Genomic DNA, 23,609 nt, shown 5'->3' on the forward strand with positions numbered 1-23,609 from the left:
TAGCTTTCAAAGTTACCTCACGGATGAAGGTTTTTGCATTCTTTACAAGTGCTGCTGCTGGTTTTTTTTTAAAGTAATGAAAGAAAGAAAGAAAGAAAGAAAGAAAGAAAGAAAGAAAGAAAGAAAGAAAGAAAGAAAGAAAGAAAGAAAGAAAGAAAGAAAGAAAGAAAGAAAGAAAGAAAGAAAGAAAGAAAGAAAGAAAGAAAGAAAGAAAGAAAGAAAGAAAGAAGAAAGAAAGAAAGAAAGAAAGAAAGAAAGAAAGAAAGAAAGAAAGAAAGAAAGAAAGAAAGAAAGAAAGAAAAGAAACACCCAAAACATAAAAGAGGAGAAAGCAAGGCCTGATCAGTGCATCTTTAAACACAACCAAATGCACAGGAGAAGCAGCTATGTCCTGCGGAGAGTTACCGCCTGATTAAGGGACCTTTCAGGGACTGCTTGGACATGCCCGTGTTCATGTAACCATGGTGACCAGCTGGAGGGTACACCATGTTGCCATGTGGCGGAGCCTGCATGGACTGCTGGGGATATGGCTGCGTTCCCATCATGCCCATCTGCATAGAGTACTGGGGTGACTGGTTCATATAGGCATGGTTGCCATGGTAGCCACTGTTCATCATGGGCTGGCTCATGCTGTAGCCGTTCATGGCGTTGAGGGAGGGCATGTTCATTGAGTTGACGTTGTAGCCTGGCGCCGGCATGATGTTCATGCCCATGTTCATACGAGGCATGGCTGCCAGCGTCCTAGAGGGTGCCTGCATGGTGACGGCCTGGGGCGGTCGGGCATACATCTGCTGCTGGTGGTGGTGGGACAGCGGCGCCGACTTGGAGCGCGCCGAGATGTGGTTCTTTGACGTCATCTGGGCTACACGCTGCGAGCGTGAGATGCCCATGTTGGGCTGCAGCATCATGGATGACGAGGAGCTAAGGTTTGGGGGAGGGGTCATGGTGGCCTGCACCTGTGGGTTGGGGACTCTGTGAGGGGTCTGAGGTAAAGACACCAGGCTGGAGTGCTGCGAAGACAGCGAAGGGTTGTTTGCATACGACGTGATGGGGTGTGAGGCTGCGTGGTTGAATTGAAGGGAGTGCGGGTGGTCCATGAACGTGTTGGTGAACTGCTGCAGCTTGGCCAGGCTGAGACCAGATGACTGGGAGTAATGTCCGCTGCCGTACTCCGCCTGAGGGTTAATTCTCTCATAGAGGGCGAAGTTGGGGTTGCCAGACTCAGGGATGTCTGCCAGCTGCATGGTGGTGGTGAAGTTGGGGGGGATGGAGCACTGAGCCATGGGCGGCTGCTGCTGCTGGCTGTGGAGGCCATGCTGGACGTGCTGATTGTGCTGGCTGAGTTGATTGTGCTGCGGGTGGTGATTGTGGTGGTGGCTGTGCTGGCTGTGTTGACTGAGCTGATTGTGTGGGGGATGCTGATTGTGTTGGCTGTGCTGATTGTGTGGTGGGCCATGCCTGCTGTGAGAGTTGTGTTGACTGCGCTGGCTATGTTGGCTGTGCTGGTTGTGCTGGGAGTTGCTGGGGGGCCTCTCCACCACCACACAGCCCTGTGGTGACTTGACACCGCAGTGTGGTGGCGAGCTCAGACTGTTCTGCTGAATCATCCCGCAGCCACCGGGGTTAACGGCGGCCATTTGCTGGCTCACGGCGCAGCTGCTCTGGGGCAGGGCGCTGGGGGGGATGGTGCCGTATGAGCAGCTGTTCTGGGAAGGGCCCGCGCCACAGATGCTGCCCCCCATGGTGGAGTCGTAGCTGCTGGGATTCTCGTAATTCTCTGTGGTGCTCTCAATACTACCCAGGTCACTGAATCCGCTGTCCACCACCTGCTGGGAGTGATCCGACACCGATGGCACGTCCATCATAGGGCTAGTCTCCATGTTGTGAAGTGAGGGAACCGATATGGCGCTGTGGTCAGGGCTTATCTGAGTGTAGCCGCTCTCCAGGATGGAGACAGCTGGGCTGTTGACGGAGCGTACTGACTGGCTGGGATGGGACTGCGCAGAGGAGAGAGGACTGCTGTGGTCCGACTGAGGGCAGTCATCCAGTGGGGTGAGCTGAGGGCTCTGGGCCACGTGGGTGTAGGTCTGCAGATTCCTGCAGGGCTCCTGGCTCTCGGCACAGTCCTTGAACACCGTCTCTCCCTCACTTTCCCGCGTCAGTGACTGAACAGCTTGGACAGTCTCTGAGTCAAACTCTGTGCAGACAGGGGGATCCTCTCTCAGCATGGGGCTGAGTGTGGACCTTCCTGTGGGTGGAAGAGGTGGGTGGCTTGGACCAGGACTGGGCGCGCTTTCCTCCTCAGACTCAGAGTCTACTGGATTGTCAGAGTCTGGAAGTGCTATCAAAGCAACTGCTGCTGCAGGAGGCGGTGTTTCTACTGTAGTTTCTGTCGCTGCATTGTGAAGATTTTCTGCAGCACTAATCTGTACCTCTTTGCTGCACGATTCTTTAGAAATCTGCTGACTTAGTTCAGAGCTGTCGTTCTCTTTTAAATCTAAAAAAGATTGGGTGACATTTGGTGCGTGTTTTGAACTTTGCTCCAACTCTTCTGCACCGCTCTCAGGCACCATCTTCTTGCAGTGACTTTCATCTTCATCATCAGCATCCTGATCCTCTATCTGAGCACTCTGCTCCTCATAAATTTCCTCATTGTTGTTCTCAGGTGATGCGGCCCTCTCAGAAGTGCCCTCCATATCTTTGGTTGGAGAGTCCAGCTTATGCCCGCTCTCCTGCTTGTCGTCCTCTGGCGGTTCTGGTGAGTCGGTTCTGTCCACAGGCTGCGGGGAGGGAGCCTCAACAGAAAGAGCAGGTGAACACACCGGCGAAGCAACTGGTGATCCTTCAGGCGAGTTCGAAGTCTGGGAGCCCTGATCCGCAGGACTCGGGGGCTCTGAGTGGAGCCCCTCTTGTGGTAAATCCGGACTGTCCAAAGATCCGCCTGCTTTTGTTTCCTCGTCTCCACTGAACAACTCCTGGTCCGCTATGTGTTTTGTTTCCTCGGTGCGAATATGGTGCTGCTCTGCCTCCATAGGTGTTTCTGGTGGCGTGTAGAGGTTCAGCTTAAAGCCCATCTTGCGTTCGTTCTTGAGCCTCCATTTAGGAGGGCCGCGTTTGACCCCCTTGGGCCAGCCTTTCTTCCGTTTAACTGGACGGGGTCTGCCGAGTCTCTTTGAGACAAATTCACTTTCTGCAAAATAAAAACAAACAAAAGGAAAACTTAACACCCCTGAACACAGAGTAGAACAAGATATTTTGTTGGCAAGTTGTGTAAAAAGTATTATAACTACTTTATCTTCCATTGCAGCAATTTGTAAATAATTATTTTAAAATAGAAGCAAATACCTTCATTCCAGCACTCAAGATTGTCTTTGTGTGCATTTTTTTCAAGCCTTGGGCGACCTCTTCGCCGTTTCGTTGGTAAAGCTGATATCTTGTATGTTTGCGTCTCCTCCTCCTCATCATCGTCATCGTCATCTTCCTCCATCTCTCCCATCCTGGAGGTGTGCTCCAGACGGGGCATTGGACGTTCATCCTCCGAGTTGTCAAACGGTTCATTCAGAACTTCTGTTGTCTCAGAGATTGTTTCTGTAGTTACGCTACTGTTGATTCGCTTTCTTTTACGCCCTCGCTTCTTAAGACCAACTGTGCTCTGAAACACAAACCATAAAACATATAAAGGTGAGTAAAACAGAGTAGTTTTATTAAGACTGTAAACAAGGGAACTAGGTGAAAGACTTTCAGTAGAGTTTAGCTAAAACTTAACCAAGCTAGACTAAAGGTTTCAACCCTAAGACTAAGGCTGAGGGTTATGTCCACCCCTAGCCCACCCCACCACTATCCCTTGGTACAGAATCTATGTACTGGGCAAGAAAAAAAACACTTAAAAAAGGAAATGATGATTAAACATGAGTCTTAATATGTCTGCAATGAGTGCTTGCAGAGTTCATGTGACAGACCAACACAAAGTAGCGCATAATTGGGAAGTGTGAGGAACATAATTGTTCTGAAATATTGTTAAAAATCAGAAAATTGTGGCTTGAATTCAAATTCAGTACCCCTGCGTCAATACTTTAAAGAAACATTTTTTGCTCCAAATTGCAGCTGCAGGTCCTTTGGTGTTCGTCTCTACCAGCTTTGCACATCAAGACATTTAGCACCTTTTAACAGGTTTCCCTTTCAGGTCTGCTGTATATTTAGCTCCATCCATCTTCCCATCTACTCTGACCAGATTCCCTGTCACTGAAAAAAAAAGCATCCCTAATGCATGACACTGTGTTTTGCAGTAGGCCTGAATGTTGAGTTTTTTCTCTCATCTGATCAAATGTTTAAAGCTTGAGAAACAATTTTAGAACCTAACCCTGCTTTAAACTTCTCCCCACACATGTGTGTATGTTCTTTGGTCTTCATGGTGCTGTTTGTTCACTAATGTTCTCTAACATCTGAGGCCTTCGCAGAACAGAGGGATGTATGCTAAGATTAAATGACACAGAAGGACTCTTAACTAAATGAATGTGACTGAAATCATTGGACATTATTTATGGGCATCAGCATAAAGGGAGCTGGAAACAAATTCACGCCATACTTTGAAAACATTTCATCATTTGCATTCAGCTTCACAATTATGCACTACTTTATGTTGGTCCATCACATAAGATCCCAATACAAGCTCAAGGGGTTTGAATACTTTTGCAAAGCTATTTAATAAACACAAGAATCTTCAAATTTATTTAAAGTAATTTTACGATTACTGTGACTGCAAATATACTTTAGTTTGTCTAAATGTTTCATTTTTAGAACAATAATGATAAAAGATACCAAATGTAATATTCCGGGACACCTTAAAGTAGACATTGCAAGGATTACAGTGGGATAAAAAATATGGTAACTGAGAAAATATTTAGATTAATGACGGTAAATTGCAAGTGCAGCTCCTATTCCTTAGTTTCCAAGTGTACCCCTAAAAAAATCTACTTTTTAAGGACTATTGAGCCATTTCCTCCCCTTATTGGGATACCCTACCCCATTAGAAATGAAGGGTAACGGTATGACAGTTCAGGAGGTCCAGCCTGAAAAGCAATGCAACACAGTGTGGAAAACCACAAATGAGAAAGTCAAAAGTAAGCAGACCAGTCTATATTTTACATTCCTCAGTTGTTTCCCACCGACTTGCCTGCGACTCCTCTTCAAATCCCCTTCACAAGCAGAATGTGAAATCAATACTGTAACTAAGGCACTAAATAAACTCAGCTGGCCAATATCAGGCATTTTCTGATTTGGTGTAATATTATCTGTAGCACAAGGGGGCAGTGCCTTACAGAAAGAACAGATGCGAGGAGCAACAGAGGAGGGCGATAAATTAACCATGACCGCTGACAATAGAACAAGGTTTAGCCTGCAAAGTCTCGACACCAGTAGTGAAAACACAATCCATTATCTACTGCAGCAGGCACACAGGGGAAGCTCCAGAAGACAGGATGAAGCTACCGGAGCCTGTGCACAATTTATAAGTAATTAATAAAACTTATACCGCATGCAAGATAAAAAGATGCTATTTAATGAGGCGAAATATTTAGCTAAAGACTTATCAATGTGATATTCACACATCCGGGACAGAATATTCACATGGTCAAACACTAAAAGTCACCTTTCTCTTGGATGTAAGCAATTCGTGAGCTTTTGTCAGGATGGGTGGTGAGCCATCAGAGTCGTCGTCATCATCGGCATCGCTTACGACCTGCGGTCGCTGGACGCGCCTGGTCCAGGGAGGAGCTGGCCGGCGTTCATAGGTCCTGTAGGGAATCTTGCAGTGGACCTTGGTGAGAGGTTGCCTGCTTCCGTGAGTCATCATGTAGCCCTCTCTCTCCTCCTTCTCCCAGCAGCTGGCCTGCTCCTTCAGTCGCTCGGCCTGGTAATTAAACGGACAAGACGCATTATCACTGAGAAAAGAGCACGCATAGATAGAGGGAAAAAAAACATCCGTGCAACAAGGCTAATGGGAAAACAAGAGATTTGAATTAACATCATGACAAATGAATCATTGCAGGTTTCATCCAGATAATATGAGCAGCATCCTGATTGGATGTCAGCCCAATGAAAACATTTCTCTTAAGCAACCATAGAGCGATTGCATTTCATGGTTTATTCAGTACTATCAATTATATGATGATTTAGGGGCAATTTTGCACAGCATTAGATGCCTGGTGAAAGTCAGAGTGAATTTCTCATTACTGGCCTCAATCTGAACTCCTCAGCCAACCTAACACACATCTGCTAAAAGCGTTTCACATACATGGAGACAAATAACTACGGGTACATCTCAATAATTTAGAATATCATTGAGAAGTTCTTTTGTTTTAGTAATTCTGTTTGAAAAGTGAAACATATATTACATAGAGACATTACACATAGAATGATATGTTTGAAGCATTTGTTTCTGTTCATTTAAATAATGATTTACAAGGTAATGACATCCCCAAAATACATTTCTTGACATAAAGAATCAATAAACAAATGGATTTTTAGTTCAGAAATTTCATTGTTATAGAAGCATTGATAAGTATTTTGATGTAAAGTTTTGTGGAAGGAAGAAATGAGTTTGAAAATGATGCTCAGGACATGGGCTACATTCCTGGCGTTAAACCCCTGCTAAACCAGAGACATCAGAAACATCTTACCTGGGCTCATGAGAAAATGGACTGCAAATAAATGTTTGAAATATAACTGTATGTAAACAATCTACGTTAAGATCCCTTTTTGAACTGGGTTCCTGAAATGAATGATATTGTTGATGATATTCTAATTTATTATTGTGTACATGTAATTTTTCTTGAGTAAAAGAAACCTACATCCATCTCTGCCTCTCTCTCTTCCTCAGACAGGACAGCGTTCAGAGACGTGGAAGGAGTCCAGCGCAAGGCATCTGGGTCCACCTCATTCTTACGTGGGTTAGCCCTTAGCCTTGACACGTGCCTCTGAATCAGCCTTTCTCTTCTGACCAACACAGTCCTGTAACACAATGGAGGAGAGCACATGAATTAGGAGTCAGAGTGGGGAGAGGGGGGGCGGGGGTGCAAACACAAGCACAAAGACAAGCTCTTCGGAACCACAGGTGCTCCATGTCCTTGGGGGTACTTAACCTGACTTACTTCTGTCAATATTCAGCAGCATTAATGGATATGCTGTTAAAAATACTCCCTGGCCTGGATAAGTCAGACGACGTGCCGAAGCGGCAAGTGAAGGAGAGAGCGGCTGTGAAACTGACCTGCCGTCCCGTCTGTCAATCATGCCGAGCAGCTGGAGAGTGGTGGCAATATCATGTGGACACATCCCAGTGGCCCTGCTGATTCCTTTAACGCTGATGTGTTTATCTGGGTGCTTATAAAGGTGCTCCAGTATGACACTTTTCCAATATGCCAGGTAGGATAAGCGACCCAGTTCTGACAGCGGTTTCTCTGGGGAGCCAGCTTGTCCTTCTTGTCTGGTGAGGAGGTAACCTAAAAAGACACAATTCAAACACACACAAAAAATGTTTTAGTCAAGCTAAAGAGTGCTGCAGGGCTGATTCCTTACAGTTTCAAGAAAGTCAGAATGTGACATAGAAGTCATCTTTTAACTCTTTCAACCACTGTTAGCAAGCTAGAATACAGGCTTGTAAAGGTATAGTGCCTTGCAAAAGTATTCATACCAACCCCTTATACTTGAACTCACATTTTGCTGTGTCACAAACACAAACTTAATGCATTTTATTGGGATTTTATTTAATAGACCAAAACAAAGTAGAGCTTAATTATGAAGCTGAAAAAAAATGTACATTCTTGTCTAAATCCATTCAGAAGAAAAATCGGAGTAGTGTGGCATACTTTTCTGAAATCAAATCCCATGGCAGCATTTAGATGTAGGTCTAGACTTAGACTAGGCCCCTACGGTGGAGTTGCTTTCCCTCAGCAGGGAAAAGGAAGCTGTTCAGAGTCTGAGATCTTCAAAGAACAGCACACAGTATTAAGGGGACAGAATACAAATACATGCCACACTTTTCAGATTTTTGTTTGTAAACAATTTTGGACCATGTGTTTTTTTCACAATTATGCACCATAGGGTCTTCCATCGCCTGCAATCCAAATAAAATACATAAAAGTTATTGTGGTTGTAATGGAACAAAATGTGTAAAAAGCTAATACTTTAGCATGGCACTGTAACAGAGTAAAACACAGAAGCAACTGAATGTCATTGCTCACATGGCTGCACTTAGGAGAGATAATGAACAAGAAAAGATCTAATATGTATGTGAGTGTAATTAGTTTCATGGTCGCCCTGTGAAGGGTCATCCATTACGAGAGACATGAAATTAATTAATGCCTTTTAATGGCACTTCACTTCTGAGAACCAAACAAGCAAATTGAATCACAGAACAATGAACGTATAATATTTCAGCGACTGTGACAATATAACAAAAGCTAAGAAAATTTGCTTTTGATTACAGTGAATATGGTGACGAAATTAAACGAGAAACTCTTTCTTGCTCTGAGACTTTTTCTATCCTGAGTTCAAAGGGAATATTTTCCAAGCAAACACATACTCTTAGAGCTACCTGTGACAATGTGTTCCTCCAAAACAATCCAATATAACAGAAAATCTTAATCTAAACAACTTCCAGCACCAAAGCTACATTTTCCAATAAAGCCTTCAAAGAGCTCAGAATTCAGCTGCGTTCAATCTCCCTTAATCCCCGCCTTTGTTATCTGCTCACTCTCAATATCACAGATCCTCTCGCATCTCTGTGTCTCAATGGCTCCCAAAAGTGAACAGGAAATCAAATGCTCCATTACCGCCTGTCCTCCCTGCGCTCACCCCGTTTCTCTCCTTTCTTACACAAACAAAGTCGACAAGTCCTGAAAATAATATAAAAACTGCCTATATGGACAAAAAAACTGCCAGACTAAACACAGAAATCCACTCAAGGCAGCAACTGTTTTCCTAAGTGGACTGCAGAGCTATAAATATTGTATGTGCTGCATTTACTACCACTCAAACATAAAAGCAGCATCTACACTTCATCATAAGTCAACAAGAGAGAATTGGGGGGGCAGTTTTTGTATAGAAATAGCTGTTTAGGTCAAAACACTACTAGGGATCGAATAACACAAGCAGCCATGATATTGTTTTCCGCTCCTAATCATGTGTGATATCCTAAGCACTGAACATGAATGCCCTTGATCAGACCCTTTCAAAGCCTTAACAAAATAACACCTTGCCACAAGCTACGAATCAAACCCTTTAATCTGAAATTATTTGTAAAGACCAACAAAATAGGTGAAATTGTGTTTCTGGTGGTCTAAAAACATGCGTTAAAGAACTTACTGAAATCAATAAGGAACCTTCCAAATCCTTGCCTTTGGTACTGAGGCAAAATCATTATGCAGGAGATATTGTACTTCTGCTGGCAAAGCTTTTCCTGAGGGAAGGAGAAACAGATCAAGTATGTCAGAGCTCTGCTGAAGCTGGCAATTTACTGCACCTGCCACTGTCCTTGTCTGTACACACAAAACATACACACACACATAGTGTAATGGCTTTCACTTTAAGAGCACTGCTGTGTGAGAAATTAGGTACATAACTGATGATTATCAGTAAATCTGGTTGATGAAAGAATCTGTTTTTTAGCTAGTCAGAGAATTGTTCATCAAAGCCCAAAACGATTAGAGAAATACTTCAAATCCTCCAAACCAGTTTAAAAAAACAAAAACAAATTTTCATGCTGGAAATACAGACATATTGCACGGAGGTCTTTCTGTGTCAGTAGAAATGTAAAAAAAAAAAAAAACGAAGCTCCGTAATCCGTCATTTCCCATAAAATCACTCTGTAATCCATACCTTGGAGAAATAGCCCACAAGATGACAGCCTTTCTCATCATTCTTCGTAAGTATGTAGAAGAGGAAAGGCTCCACATCATAATACAAGGTCTTGTGATCCAGGAAAAGCTTGGCTAACAGGCAGAGGTTTTGGCAGAAGAGTTTGCTGACATTTCCATCAACCTAAACATGGAAAAAAAAAAAAGAAAAGGAAGAAAGAAAGCAAGAGGACAATGTTTAAAAGGGTAGTATTTTCCCTCCGCTCATCCCTGACCTCATTCATTAGTAAAATCTCATGCAGCGCATAGTTGTTGCTCTGTTGCCATAAAGGAGAGCTGACCTCAAACACGGAAAGGGTGTCCTTTCTGTAGATTTCGTTGGCAGGAGGGTGAAACCAGCCACACTTCTTTGTGTGTCTCAGAAGAATGTTTTTGCTTCTCATGTACTTCAGGCAGAACTCACACAGATAAAGCTTTTGTAATCTGTTGGAGATAATATGTAAAGCTCATGTTTAGACTTCTAGTATGAGAGGCATTTACAACAGAACCAAGAAAAGAAGGAAAATGCGCCAACTGCAAGTAAAACGATCAGCCTTACCTTGAGTATTCAGGCGGGTACGGTGACGAGTACCAGGTCTGGATCTCGTACTTCCCAAATTCAATGACAGCGGGGCGCCGGACGAAGTCTGCGTTCGTTAGAGAGCCGGTTTTCTACGAGAGAAAAAGATCCATTTAGTGACCCAGATAAAGTCACAGTGTCTCTTATTATCAGTAAATATATTGAGATAAAGTCATGCTAAGTTTGTGTTTCAAAGGTTTCCTGTGAGGGAATGAAAGACAGAAAGATGAGCAAAACTGGCCTCTGTAGTAAAACAGTAACAGCAGTTTTATGGTCATCCTGGTAGTCTAAACATGTTCCTGTTTCTGTCATCTAACTGGGACATTTTCCTGCATTTCAATCAAACCATAATAGATTTTGTTGTATTAACCAATTGAATTAAAGACCCAATAAAGCTAAATGGTATCACATTTTACATGTTAAACTTCTCCAGAGTTATATTTTCAGAGTTTTCTGTTCTCTGCCTGTTTGAAGGTATAAATACAAGATCATTTGTAAAACTTTTTTTTTTTGTCTGTGGTCAATTTAAAAAAAAAAAAAAAAATCTGGTAAAAACCACAGCAAGAAGGGAAGGAAGAAGGAAGGGAGGAATAATAATAAAAGAGTGTACTGACAGATGGACAAGTGGATGGATGGATGAGTGGTAGATAGATGGATGGATATAGAAAAATCTTAAGTCTTAATGCGATATTTAATCATTTGTTGGTCTATATTTAAAGTGTACAAACAAAGGGTCACTGTGAGTTTACAGCAGATCCTTCTACAGACATAAGGCTTTACAGACAGGTATGGATGGAGAAATATATAGAAGCATATTTATTAGCAACTAGCTCCCACAGCTTTATCTCCTACTACCCCTACTTTACTTATACATAAAACATCTGAGACTCTAATGCTAAAGTGAAAGAACTGATGTTTTACATTCACTTAACTTGTTATTTAGTTTATCAATACTGAATCAACTCAAATCACATCACTCAAACACCTCAACTGTGGATTATTCATAAGAGCTGTTTTCTTAATTAAATGCTATTCCCCACACTTTCCCGTCCCATTTTCTCACCTGAGCAGCAAGTTGCTGGACACGAGCGAACGTCTCATTGTCCTCCTCCGTAACGTGATCTTTGGACATGGCCGCCAAGTCCGCTGGGGCCTCCTGCTTCATGTGCAGCTTGCCGAGGTGGCCTGTTACAGGCACAGTAAAAAATCAACACCGCCGCCACAAACAGCCTGTTTAAAGCAGCCGCAGCTGAATAATCTCATAAATGCATTCTATGCAAATGTGCTTATACTGTGAGTTGTGCTGCTGAGTCCGTGTCTCTGAGGAATTTCATAATGTATCATCTTTGCATGTTTATATTAAAATCCCTAAAGTAATGAAGTGAAACTAAATCATTCTAATTGCATAACCGCTTTCATGTGCTTAGTCATCCACCAAGACAGTTTCCCATGAATTAAGAAGCCGATGCTGTGAGGGGAGCGAGTGTCGACATGAAAAGCAACTTATGTTGGAAAGCAGGCAGTAATTTTATGAAAGACATCAACAACATGACACAACCACCAAAACAAAAACCCATTAGGAGTGGAAGTGAAGTGTCATCAGCATATTCATGGATATACAGTACCTTGCAAAAGCAGTTATACTCCTTGAACTTTTTCAAATTGTATCAAGTTACAACTACAAACTTCAATGTTTTGATCATGGCTTTATGTAACATACCAACAATGAAAATCTAAAAAATTCAGAAAATTGGGCATGCCTTAGTATTAGCCCGTTCTAATCTGACAATGCTAGATTAGATCCAGTTGAACCCTTAGCCGTCGGATGTCCCGAAAGCAGCACTGCTCAATCCAATATCTGGAAATGGAAAGAGTATGGCAGAACTATGGATCTACCTGCCTTGAACTGATAGGGTGGGAAAGTTGGCAACTAATCAGAGAAACAGCCCGGGGCTCAGGGTAACTCTGCAGCAAGCCAATCTGTTGACAGGAAAGCTATCAGTTGTACTTTCTACAAAACTGTCTTTTATGTAAGAGTGGGAAGAAGAGGTCCATTGTGGAAGGAAAGCCATAAGTAAGTCCAGCACCAGCAACCATCTAGACGAACGTATTTTGCCCAGAAGAGTCCAAAATGTAACTTTTCGGTTTTCATATCTGTGGCAGAAAACTTTCATATCACCCCAAAACACAGCACCTCTGGAAGAAATATGATGGTGGCATCATCATGCTGAGGGGTTGTTTTTAATCAGCAGGGACAAGGAAGCCGGTCTGTGGCAAGACTTGACAATTATTGGGTCTAAGATGTTCTCTCTTCAATCTGACAGGGCCTGAGCTATGTTGCATTTAGTCTGTAGATAGATGTACAAAGTTGGTGAAGACAATCTAAAAGGCCTGCAGCTGTAACTGCAGTGAAAGATAGTTCTATTTAGGGTGATAAATGCATTCCAAAATTTTCATACAAAAAATAAAATGTTGAAAATGTTTTTCTCAAACTTTCGATTTATGCACTACATTGTATTGCTCTACCACATAAAACCACAGAAACCCCAATGAAGGTTTACAATTTGTGGTGGTAATGTGATAAAATGTGAAAAAAACATCCAGGAGTATTAACACATTTGCAAGGAAAATCCTGCTGGTTGTTAGAGCTGGAGTTTTAACTTTTTGAAGTGCGTATCCTTTAGTTTTTCTTCTGTTATTATTCCTACTAGGACTTCACTCTGGTGGACAGTAAAATGTGAGGCTGAGTGGACTTCTGGGTGCAATCATCATGTCAGCTCTGAGTCAACTTGGGTGGCTGAATTAGTGGGTTGTGTCTAATGACAACTGGAAGTTAGGCTGAGAAGAGACGGTGGGATGAGGAGGAGCGCAATTTGACTACAGGCTCTACTATGTGGTGATCACAATGTGCGCACTACTGGAGGGGGTCAAGGACAGAGTAAGGAGCGGCATGAGGGAGTTAGTGGGCCATGCACTATGACAAAAAGCCAACGGGCGAGAAGATGGAAGCCACTGAAACCTCGCAGCCAAGTCAAAACGCAACGAAACTGTGTTAATGAACTAAAACTAATTCAAATCAGGAGGATTAGTAGCCTGTTAGAATGTTGAGGGTGACTTCGAAAAGAAAATATTAGCTCTACAACTGATAGTGTCAAGCGTTAAAAACAAAAAGAAGAAGAAGCTTAAAGGTGTGGAGACGCAGGTCTTGGCTGGTATTTTGAGCCTTGCTTACCATGATTATTCTCAGGCTTAATTCTTCCATCTGTCAAGTGTCCCTTTCCTGGTGAGGTGGCTCCCTTCTGAGCTCTCACTCTATACTTCAGCCTGCCTAGTGTCCTGTGATTTTTAAGGAAAGGGTTGCATTTGAAATGACTGACCATCTTAAAAGGGGGTCCTCTGGGTTGGCCAGCCCCAGCAGGGGTGGGGTGTAATCTATTTTTGCTAAATTCGTTCTTTCCAAGGCACTGGGACAAGTCCTGCTTATGGGGCCTATGCTTAGGTGGTGCGTAGCACGGTAGTCTCTTTTTCCGCGACTGTCCCTGAGTCGTATAAATGTGAGAGAGTCCGTCAAAGAGTCCCTTAAGTTGGCTGCTACTGCAGAGACTACTCAGGGAAGGAACACTAGACTGGCTGGAAGAGCTCTGAGGCGAGTTTGCTGAGGTGGAGCTGCTGGACACCTGCGCGGGGGAGTTAAGTCCTGGTGACATGGAAGCAGCAGGAAGTGCAGAGGATGTCGGGGTTATCTTATGAGGGGCATCAGCAGCAAAGGCGAACGACTCTGGTGACTGGGACAGTTTGGCCTCGCCCTTGTCTCTAGTGCTCGACTCTATGACTACGGCTCGCGAGCGACGGCCCACAGGGGAAGGAGTAAAGAATTTGGAAAGCCCATCAATAAGCCCTTTGGTTTTCTTGTTAACAGTGAGTGTGGCTGGGGTGGAGGTGGGCGTGAGGGAGGGAGTGGTGGTGGGAGGGGAGGGGGTGAATTGGGTGGCGTTGACCGCACAACAAGGCTCTGCGACAGTCAATCTGTCTCTGGCGTCCTTCACAGATGCAGCATGACCAGATGAAGGTGTGGAACAGACGGTAATCTTTTGACCCCTACCAGGTGACCCCCTTCCTCCAAGTGCTACCGTGGAGCCATCACCACTGGTTACAGACCTGCATGGACAAGAACAAATTCTGTTGTCAGAAGGCCCCAGTACAACAAATAGCACTAAATCATAATATCATTAAAAAGTATTTTCTTCCATGATCCAATTCAAAAAGTAAATCTCATATATTACATAAATTTATTACACACAGTGATGTATTTTAAGTGTTTATGTCTGTTTATTTGAATGATAATGGCTTACAGATGTTGAAAACCCAAAATATTACATAATAACAACAATATTTATTACAGAAATGTCAGTCTACTGAATGTGTGTCCATGTTTTGTAAAATATATGCACTCAATACTTGTTCAGGACTCCTTTTGCATGAATTACTGCATTAATGCGGTGTGCCATGGAGGGGACACACCTGTGGTTCTGCTAAGTTGATAAGGAAACCCAGGCTGCTTTAATAGTCACCTTCAGCTTTTCTGCCTTGCCTCTGGTGTCTCTCATGTTCTTCGTGTATATACTTTTAAGATTCTCTGTAGGATTTCGTTCAGGTGAGCTGGCTAGTGAGCAGTGATAACATGGTCATTAAAGCATGTATTGTTACCTTTGGCAGTGTGACAAGATGCCAAGTCCTGCTTGGAAATGACATCTCCATAAAGCTTATCAGCACAAAGTGCTCTAAATTGTCTTGGTACACAGCTGTACTGACATTGGACTTAATAAAACACGGTGGACCAACACCAGTAGATGATGTGGCTCCTTAAATCTTCACTGACTGTGGAAACTTCACACTAAACCTAAAGCAATTTGCATTCTATGCCTCTCCACTCTTCCTCCAGACTCTGGGACCTTGATTTCCTAATGAAATACACATCTACTATATGTCTGGTGGCTCATAAAGTTATGATTCAAACCGCAGTCGGCATTTTGCAAATCTCTTAACAAGGCTTTGCTTCACAATCCTTTCAAGAATCCATGTTTTCCTGCACGCATTTATACCACACTTTTTCCTTGCACTTAACTTACCGTGTATATGCTTGAGTACAGCACTTTGAAAAGCCAGCCGCATTAGGAATCATCTTTTATGGCTTATCCTCCTTGTTGAGGGAATGTGCTGGACAACTGTTAGGTCAGCAGTCATCTCCATGATTGTGCAGGTCATAATATAACATTTCTATTTTTAAAATGCGTTTTCATGTGACTATTTAATATTTTACCCTTCTGAGAAACTGAATTATGGATTTTCTTTAGCTGTAAGCCATACTAATGAAAAATAAAATAAACACTTGAAATGCACCACTCAATGTGAAATTAATCTACATTTTAGTTTCACTTTTTGATTTATTTAAAATACTGTAATAAATTAACTATTCAATGACATTTTTTTTTTTTTTTAAACGTACCTCTACTTATTCTTTACACATCACTTACTGTATGCCTGGTTCACATGCAAGACAATTATACCGATTTTTGACCCTATCTTCCCTTTTCTACAATCTTTAGGACACGATGGCTCTAAACATGATCTTATGAGATGTTCCTGTTGTGTGTGGTGTGTTAATAGTGATCTAATCTGCTCAGAAGGACGTCAAACTGGGAATATTCAACATGTTGGACTGTCTTGGCCGGATGTCCTAGTATGTGGGGTGTTCCCCGAGGACAAACAAGCTCGCAGCCTATTGAATGTGACGTGTTGCCAATCCGGAAGCGAGGTGACGTTAACGCGGAGGGGAATCCAAAATACAACGGATAAAACAACTGCCATGGCGCATCAGAAATCTATGCACTTTTATTCCAACTGTGATTAACCAGGAAAGCTTATTGGAATATTAGATCAGAGAACAATCTAAACAGTGGACAAAAACGTTTTCTGAGAAATAAACACAGCTAACCTCCATATCATGGTGCAGCAAGTAGAGCCCCTTTTCGCGCTGTCTCCACTCCTTTAACCAACACCTTTTCTTTTTGTAATGTTATTTATCTGTTAAAATTTGTGGTTGGCTGTGCAATACACACTGTAGAACCACACCTGTTATACCTATGATTTTTCTTCGTCATGTGTGTGGTCTCTCAATTTTAAAATCTTGTTGTGTGAACCCAGCATCAGGGAAAGCAATGATTTTCTGATGACATTTATTCATCTTTTAATTTTTTTTAGATTTCTATCTTAGTGTTTTGTTGTTTCACTAATGTGCGTCCTGGTTTGCTTCACCTTAATGTACAGCACTTTTGTCCAACTTTATTGGCATTATTTAAGATGTGCTTTAAAAATAGATTGACATTGACATTACACCAAATGGAAAATTCACCGCTGGCCAAATAAGATGCTATTATTTTGATAAGCTCACACTTACATTCTGTGTTTGAGCTTATTTCTCGGCCGTCCGATCGGCTTTGCATATCGACGTTTGATCTCGTCAGCCTTCCTGTGCAGCAGCTTTTTGCCGTTCTCCTTCGGCCTGCACACTTGGCAGATCCAGGTTCCTGGAGGGAGTCCAAACACAGAGCAGCAGCATTTTATTTTTGGTAGGTTCATCAACCGAGGGGACAAACAGTACATCCATCTCAAACATTTCCTTTAATGCATACCACTGGCAAGAACTCCACCAGCTCACAATAACCAATCAATTGCTCTGCACACAGCAAAAATCCATAGGAAAAACATGGGGTTGATTCTCTGGCCAGTAAAATAGTCTTCGTGTCAGCTTGCTGAGCTAAGCTATGTGACTTGTGTGCACTGCCTGCCAAAAACCCAACTACAGTACGTGCGGCATCATTACAAGCCTTGCTGTAGGGTCAGTACTGTAATCCAGAGATAGAGGATCTCCCCAGGGATGCTGGAACAATTTGATATGCATGCAAAGCCCCTAATAAGCCACTGCTGCTTCTTGGTGTGCTGAGTGACAGCCCCAAACGGCCGTCTGTGAAGCGAAGGCTTTGAATTGACAGCAGAGGGGGAAAGCGGAGAAGGCAGACAGTGTAAACACCTCACCTTTTGGCATTCTTGAAAGCGGCGGATTGCAGCATTCCATGTGAAAGCCCCGATCGCACGAATCGCAGAAAAGCATCTGATCCTGAAAGGGAACAGCAGGCACGTGTAAGTGATGTCCCAGTTGCATACATGTAACACCACTGCCATTTAACGTCTTTAGGTGAAATAAGCCCAATTCTGCACACAAGAGGGTTTGCAAAATCTTGACAAATCCTTAAAGATCTACAGTCAGGCCAACAGCATTTAAAAGGGTGTGTTATGAACGTATTATACTCACAGCATTTTTCCCTTGTATTCGACAGGAACTGCAGGTTTTGCATTCAATGCATTGCCACCGTAATCTCTTTACATTTGAGGTCAGCTCAGGGGAGAACTTCAGACATGACGGATGCCCTACAGAAACAACAGCAGATTTTAGTATGACATATTTCTACCAGCACAGGCTGAGTCAACAAGTGACAGATCTCATTTTCCATCTCTTCACACATTAAAGTTAAACATTAACACCGAAAATCATAAAAACAGTGGTGTGCCTGTGTCCACGTCGCTCTCTCTCCTTCACCACGACTTGTGCCTAAAAACAGTATGATCAAACATCTGAGCTGCTAATTACAGATAATTTGATCTTAATGAGGCAGAAACGGTAGCGGCGCTCTTTCTAATGGAAGCCGATCCATGAAAGTCATGTAAAAGCTCGCCTTCTCTCTCATGCAGCTTCCTCTCATTATTGTAAAACAGCTGTTTTACAGTGAGAGCACAATTTGTGTATACTGAAAGTGGTAAATGAAAACCACCTCGAAGCAGCTCCGTCAAATTTGAGCTATAAAAATGTCACTCTTTATAGCATTTAAAATAATAGTTCAAACATAAATGACTCCTTGGTTGAGGTAATTTTACGGGAACAAAGGACCACTAAAGGAAATACCAACAATCTGCTCTGGGGCAGGAAAGGGGTATAACTGGGATGTTCTTCTCCAGAATCTGAACTAGGGGAAAAATGACTTATTGATTTTGGACACTAATGTTCACTTGCAAGAGTTACCCTCGCTTGGCTTGCAAGTAATTTGCAGGAGGCTAAGCATTCTGGAAAAGTAAGGAATTTCATATTTTTGCAGGTCTGGATAAGTATGGAAAAAAAAAAAAACAATTATATTTACAGATTGCATCTGTCACATTGTGTAAATGTTGTATCCATCAATGTATGTGTCCAATAATCTGTTTGTCCGTCCAATCCAGCAGGCCTCTATTAAATGCAATGGCTTTATTTGACTTGTAAGGCGAGGCTCCTGACATTTTTCCATCTTAAATGTTGGAGAAAGGTCAAGCAAGGTAAAATCCTTCTGCATTTGTAAAAGTATATAAATCCCACTGAATATGTTTTTAAAAAGTTGGCCTTTCTGAAATGGCAAATTGAGCTCATTTTTATGTTTTATCATGTGTTACACTGGCACTACATGGTTTAATTAGCCTTTCAGGATGGCGGAAACTGTGACTTCTTAGCTCCCACCAAATAAGTCAATTATCCTACTGCAAAGTAATGCTACACTGATTATAAACACAAACCCAACAGTCAAGTTTATACACTGACAGTTCCCATAAAGTTGACATCAGCAAGGTGGTTGTATGCTCAGTGGTGACAAAGAAAATTAAGAAAAGCAAGGTCCTAAGTAACCCTTTGTTCAAGTTTGAAACGTGGTTACTTTAACCTAATTACAACTGACCGCACATCCAGTACACCACCACCAAATCAATGGATCCTAGTGTCACAAGCACTTCCATGGCTGCAGGTGTATAAAGGTTGGTGGGGAGAAACTTGACTGGCCTGCACAGAGTCTTGACCTCAACCTTCTTGAACACCTTTGGGACAAATTAAAGTGGAGGCTGCAATTCTGATTTTCTCATTTAACTATGAGCACACTCCAAAACCTTGTGGAAGATATTTATACAATAGTTTAAGTTGCTATTGCTGGCAACGGTGGGCCCATCAACAAATTGGACCTTATAGATTAGGAGTGGGATGTCATCAAAGTTCATGTACATGTACAAGTAGGCAGACAAACACTTTTGGAAATATAGTGTATCTAAAGAAATGCTGGCCCTGACATACGCAGAATAATACTTATGATAGAACTGCATCTTTAATAATTACAAATTAACAGAGAAGACAATGCCTACTTCCGTCTTTTATTAAAAAAGTTGCTGCATTAAACACAAACTGTGAGTAAGCGACTGAAAAAGTGGTTACTTCTATGCATTGTCTGGCATGTTTTGTTTATATTAAAGGATATTTTTGTGTGAAACTGAGTAGTTATGTTTGAGCAGATCCTTTAAAATGTTTGGAGGTTTCTGAAAATAACACAAGGTATACAAAGGCAAAGTATTAAAAAAAAAGCTCTGGTGGGAGAATTTGTCAACAGGAAAACTTTTGCTCTCGCATGCAATACATTTGGCCTTTCTGTAAGAGTGGTCAGAAGAAAGCCATTGTTGGAAGTGGTGGCAGCATTATGCCGACGGGATGTTTTGCTTCAACAGGGACAAAGAAGTTGGTAAAAGTTGATGAGATCATGAATAAATACAGGACAATCCTGGAGGAAAACTTATTGGAGTCCACAGGCCTTCCAGCACATCAACAACCCTAACCATACAGCCAGGGCTACTATGGAACGATTTAGATCAAAGCATTTCCATGCCTTTGAATGGCCTAGTCAAAGTCCAGACCTAAATTCTACAGAGAGTCATACAAAGACATGAAAATGTATGATCATAGACATTGTCCATCAAAACTGACTGTGCTTGAGCTCTTTACAAAGAAGAATGACCAAAAAATAATAAATCAGTCCGTAGATGCAAAAAGCCCATTAAGACTTGGAGGTCTAACTGCAGCAAAAGATGGTTCTACAAAGTGCTGTCTCAGGGGGGCTGACAGCACACGTTTCAAATTTTTGTTTTTTGGGGAAAAACTTTGAAAACCATGTATCCTTTCACATTTACATTGGACTTATGGACTACTTTAAATTGGGCTATCATATACAATCCTGAGAAATACATTGAAGCTTGTGATCACAACCTAACAATTGTGAAAAGGTTCCCTTAACACCACAAGAATATTTTAAACATAATTACCACTTCTAATACCTAAATCCATTACAATTCAACCTTTTGTGCTAGTTTAACATTAGTTTAGTCTTTGTTACAGAGAGCAATGGTTTTGAAAATATTTGCTCACTGAAGCGTTGTGGATGCTCACTTACCACTGCTTCCACAGTCTGCACAGGACAGCAGCTCTTCCGGCCACTTGTCCCGATTTGATTCTTTCGTCCCGAGACAGAAACTGCATATGGGGATGGGGTCAACCCGGAGCTGGGTGAAGAAAAAGAGCAGAAACAAACAATGAATGGAAGGTGGCTGTGAAAGGACTGTAGTCATCTTTCTAGTTAAGTCAGACAGGATAAAACTCATCTGTAGGTTTAAAATAAATGTGGCAAAAATATAATCTGAAAGCAAAAGCTCAGAGAATAGGAGAAAAAGACTAGAAATGAATAATAAATTACTTTCATCCTCAGAGATATGCTGCGTTTGAGATCCACCTCCTTTTATCCATTACATCTGAATGTGTAAGTGATCTTGGTAATCGTAGTTTAAGGGCTTAATCCAATTCTTAAGGCTTGCACTCGAGTCTGAAAGGATTAACCAGCATGTAATCAAATTACCTCAATAATACAACATGCTCTCATTGTTACTGCTGTGATCCACTGTAAATGTTGCAAGTCTCAGAACAAACACTCATTTAAGGGCTTATGGCACAGTTTAGAAGTAGAATATGAGCTCAAGGTTTAAGAGGATTTCTCCTCATTGATCACTCAGAATGAAGGAAGGTAAAGAAGACTTAGTGTCATAACTTTACACAGCAGTCTGTCTAAACCCAATCATAGGTTGAAATCAAGACTAAAGATCAAACAGAAAAGGCTCAAGCAGAGCAGCAAACAGAGTACTGGGAGGAAGTTCATGATGGAAAATAACACTCTCTGGGTGTGACCATAAATAACCCACCTCATCATCAGTTTACACACTAAGGCCTTACCAACTGACTACAGCTCTGAATGGCACTCTGGGGATGCCCATAATTAGTTCCTGGTTTCTATGACGCAGATCAGCATCCTGACTCGAACCAAGTTTGCATCTTTTAATTCTGCCCCAACGCTGACCTCGAGCTGGCCCTGCCTCACTCATGTCGAGGTGGATGTTTTATTTGTCATTTCATTGGTGTCAACACACACAAAGTAAGAGGAACTGCAGCACCTTTTTTTTTTTATCTGTCACACCATCCAAACGGTGCCCAGGAGGGAAGGACACAGAGGCAGTTTGGTCATTGTCCCTGGCTGTATCAATGAGTTGCTGTAAAGAGGGGAAGCAGTTTACAGCCACATCGATGATTGCTCTATTTTCCAACCTGCCAGGTCAATATCTGGGGCATTAGTTGCATCAGAAGCAATTGAAACAAAATGCTGATTTAGATCTGGCAATAAATACAGTAGTTCATTGTATGCAATGGAATGTTTCTGTTGTTCCTATTATCTACTTTAATAGATAAACGGAAGATGTTTTTGCATTGTTTTTTACAAGATTTGTTGTGGTGAAATACTTCAAAGGTCAAAAGCTATTCATTCAGCTATGGTAAAGGTAAAAAAACAACAATAGGCATGGGTCACTTACACCAATGGTATAACGAGGTTGTAAACAGTTTCAGTTTCAAAGCCACTACGTTTCTCATCATACCAGTGCTTTCAAAGGAGTTGTTAGAGAAAGTGCCAGAGTCACTGGAGTCTATTCTGGCTTTTTCAAGCACAGATTAATGCAGCATTCCTTTTGCACTACTTGTGGGTTCCCACTGCCCATCAGCTGGCTAAAAGAGGGCAACTACACTATTAACTCATGAACAAAAAAGACAGATTTGGATCTTTGCTAACATTTCTGGTCATAAAAATAGATCTTCCTGCTATGAAAACTAAGTAGCTATCACTCTTTTTCAAATGGCACTGACTTAAAACAGTTGGCAGGCTATGAGTGGTATGATTTTAGGTACATCCTCTCAGCTGATATGTTTATGTACCAAAAATGGTGGTGATGAGTTTAAAAAGTAGGAAATAGGGCCATCACCAATCAGAGCCGATCCAGAGAAAATTGGCCAATTCTGATCTTTCACCGATTGACTAATTTATGTTTAATAAAAATGCCTCTTTAATATTTGTAATTATGAGTTAAAAAAATAAGTAAACAAACTGGCAATGTAGGGAAATTTTCAAAACAGAGAATCATAATAAGCTCTGAGCTATTTTGTCCAACCCAAGAGCTAGATTCATTTCCATGAGGGATTGTTTTTTTTTTTTTTTGCTCTGGTGATTAAAATCAATAGCAATTTGCAATTTATAAGAGGCTAAAATGCAAAAAATAGAAAGACAAACACAGCTGTGGAGATGCTGATGATTTACTTGGGGATTCTAAATTAAGAACATTACAGGAAATTATGCTGCTTCAAAAGAGCAGGCTGTCCTGAGTGAGGGGGTGGGGTCCTATTAGAACACTGCTGGTAGAGAGAGAGGGAGCTCAAGTGGTTGCATAACACAGCAGGGGAAAAAAACACTCTCATTCCTTGTCTTTGTTCCTGCCAGAGTCTCTTCAGAATCTAATAAACTCTAAAACAAGACTGCTCTTTTTTTAACCTCAAAGTATCTCTCATTCTCAGCACGCACACACACGCTTTCTCTCGATGCGCCTTAACAGCTAAGCAGGCAGATACGTCTCATCCTTTGAAGTAAATGTTAAATCTGAACTGGTGAGGTGATGTCATCAAGGGCCGGGAGCGAGGGGTTGAAATGCTCCAAATGGAAAACAGTGGGGCCCTTCCTGAGAGCCATTGCAGGACACAGTGTCTCTAAAGCAACTCTCAGTTTCACTTTTGGCCTGACCACAGACAACAGTCACAGTTGTGGCTGCAGTATCAAGGTGTCGCTTCCTGATTATTCACTGTGAAACTGCCGAGGAGC

The 23,609-nt window shown here is 42.1% G+C and overlaps 1 protein-coding gene across 1 annotated transcript in view; it reads right to left on the minus strand.

Annotated features, from left to right (window-relative positions):
• Positions 1–233: 233 nt before the first annotated feature.
• Positions 234–23,609, minus strand: part of kat6b (K(lysine) acetyltransferase 6B) — a 29,115-nt gene continuing 5,739 nt past the window's right edge. Inside the window, exons 3-17 of the mRNA XM_047376157.1 lie at positions 20,817–20,925; positions 17,843–17,958; positions 17,566–17,647; positions 16,928–17,057; positions 13,703–14,628; positions 11,534–11,655; positions 10,450–10,562; positions 10,193–10,334; positions 9,874–10,035; positions 9,361–9,454; positions 7,265–7,496; positions 6,849–7,008; positions 5,648–5,908; positions 3,346–3,652; positions 234–3,190 (exon numbers count right to left, since the gene is read on the minus strand). Coding sequence (XP_047232113.1) covers positions 402–3,190; positions 3,346–3,652; positions 5,648–5,908; positions 6,849–7,008; positions 7,265–7,496; positions 9,361–9,454; positions 9,874–10,035; positions 10,193–10,334; positions 10,450–10,562; positions 11,534–11,655; positions 13,703–14,628; positions 16,928–17,057; positions 17,566–17,647; positions 17,843–17,958; positions 20,817–20,925 — 5,745 coding nt within the window. The 3' untranslated portion in view covers positions 234–401. The remainder of the gene's footprint in view (positions 3,191–3,345; positions 3,653–5,647; positions 5,909–6,848; positions 7,009–7,264; positions 7,497–9,360; positions 9,455–9,873; positions 10,036–10,192; positions 10,335–10,449; positions 10,563–11,533; positions 11,656–13,702; positions 14,629–16,927; positions 17,058–17,565; positions 17,648–17,842; positions 17,959–20,816; positions 20,926–23,609) is intronic.

The sequence above is a fragment of the Girardinichthys multiradiatus genome, chromosome 10 (assembly GCF_021462225.1).
Source record: "Girardinichthys multiradiatus isolate DD_20200921_A chromosome 10, DD_fGirMul_XY1, whole genome shotgun sequence".
Classification (NCBI taxonomy): domain Eukaryota; kingdom Metazoa; phylum Chordata; class Actinopteri; order Cyprinodontiformes; family Goodeidae; genus Girardinichthys; species Girardinichthys multiradiatus.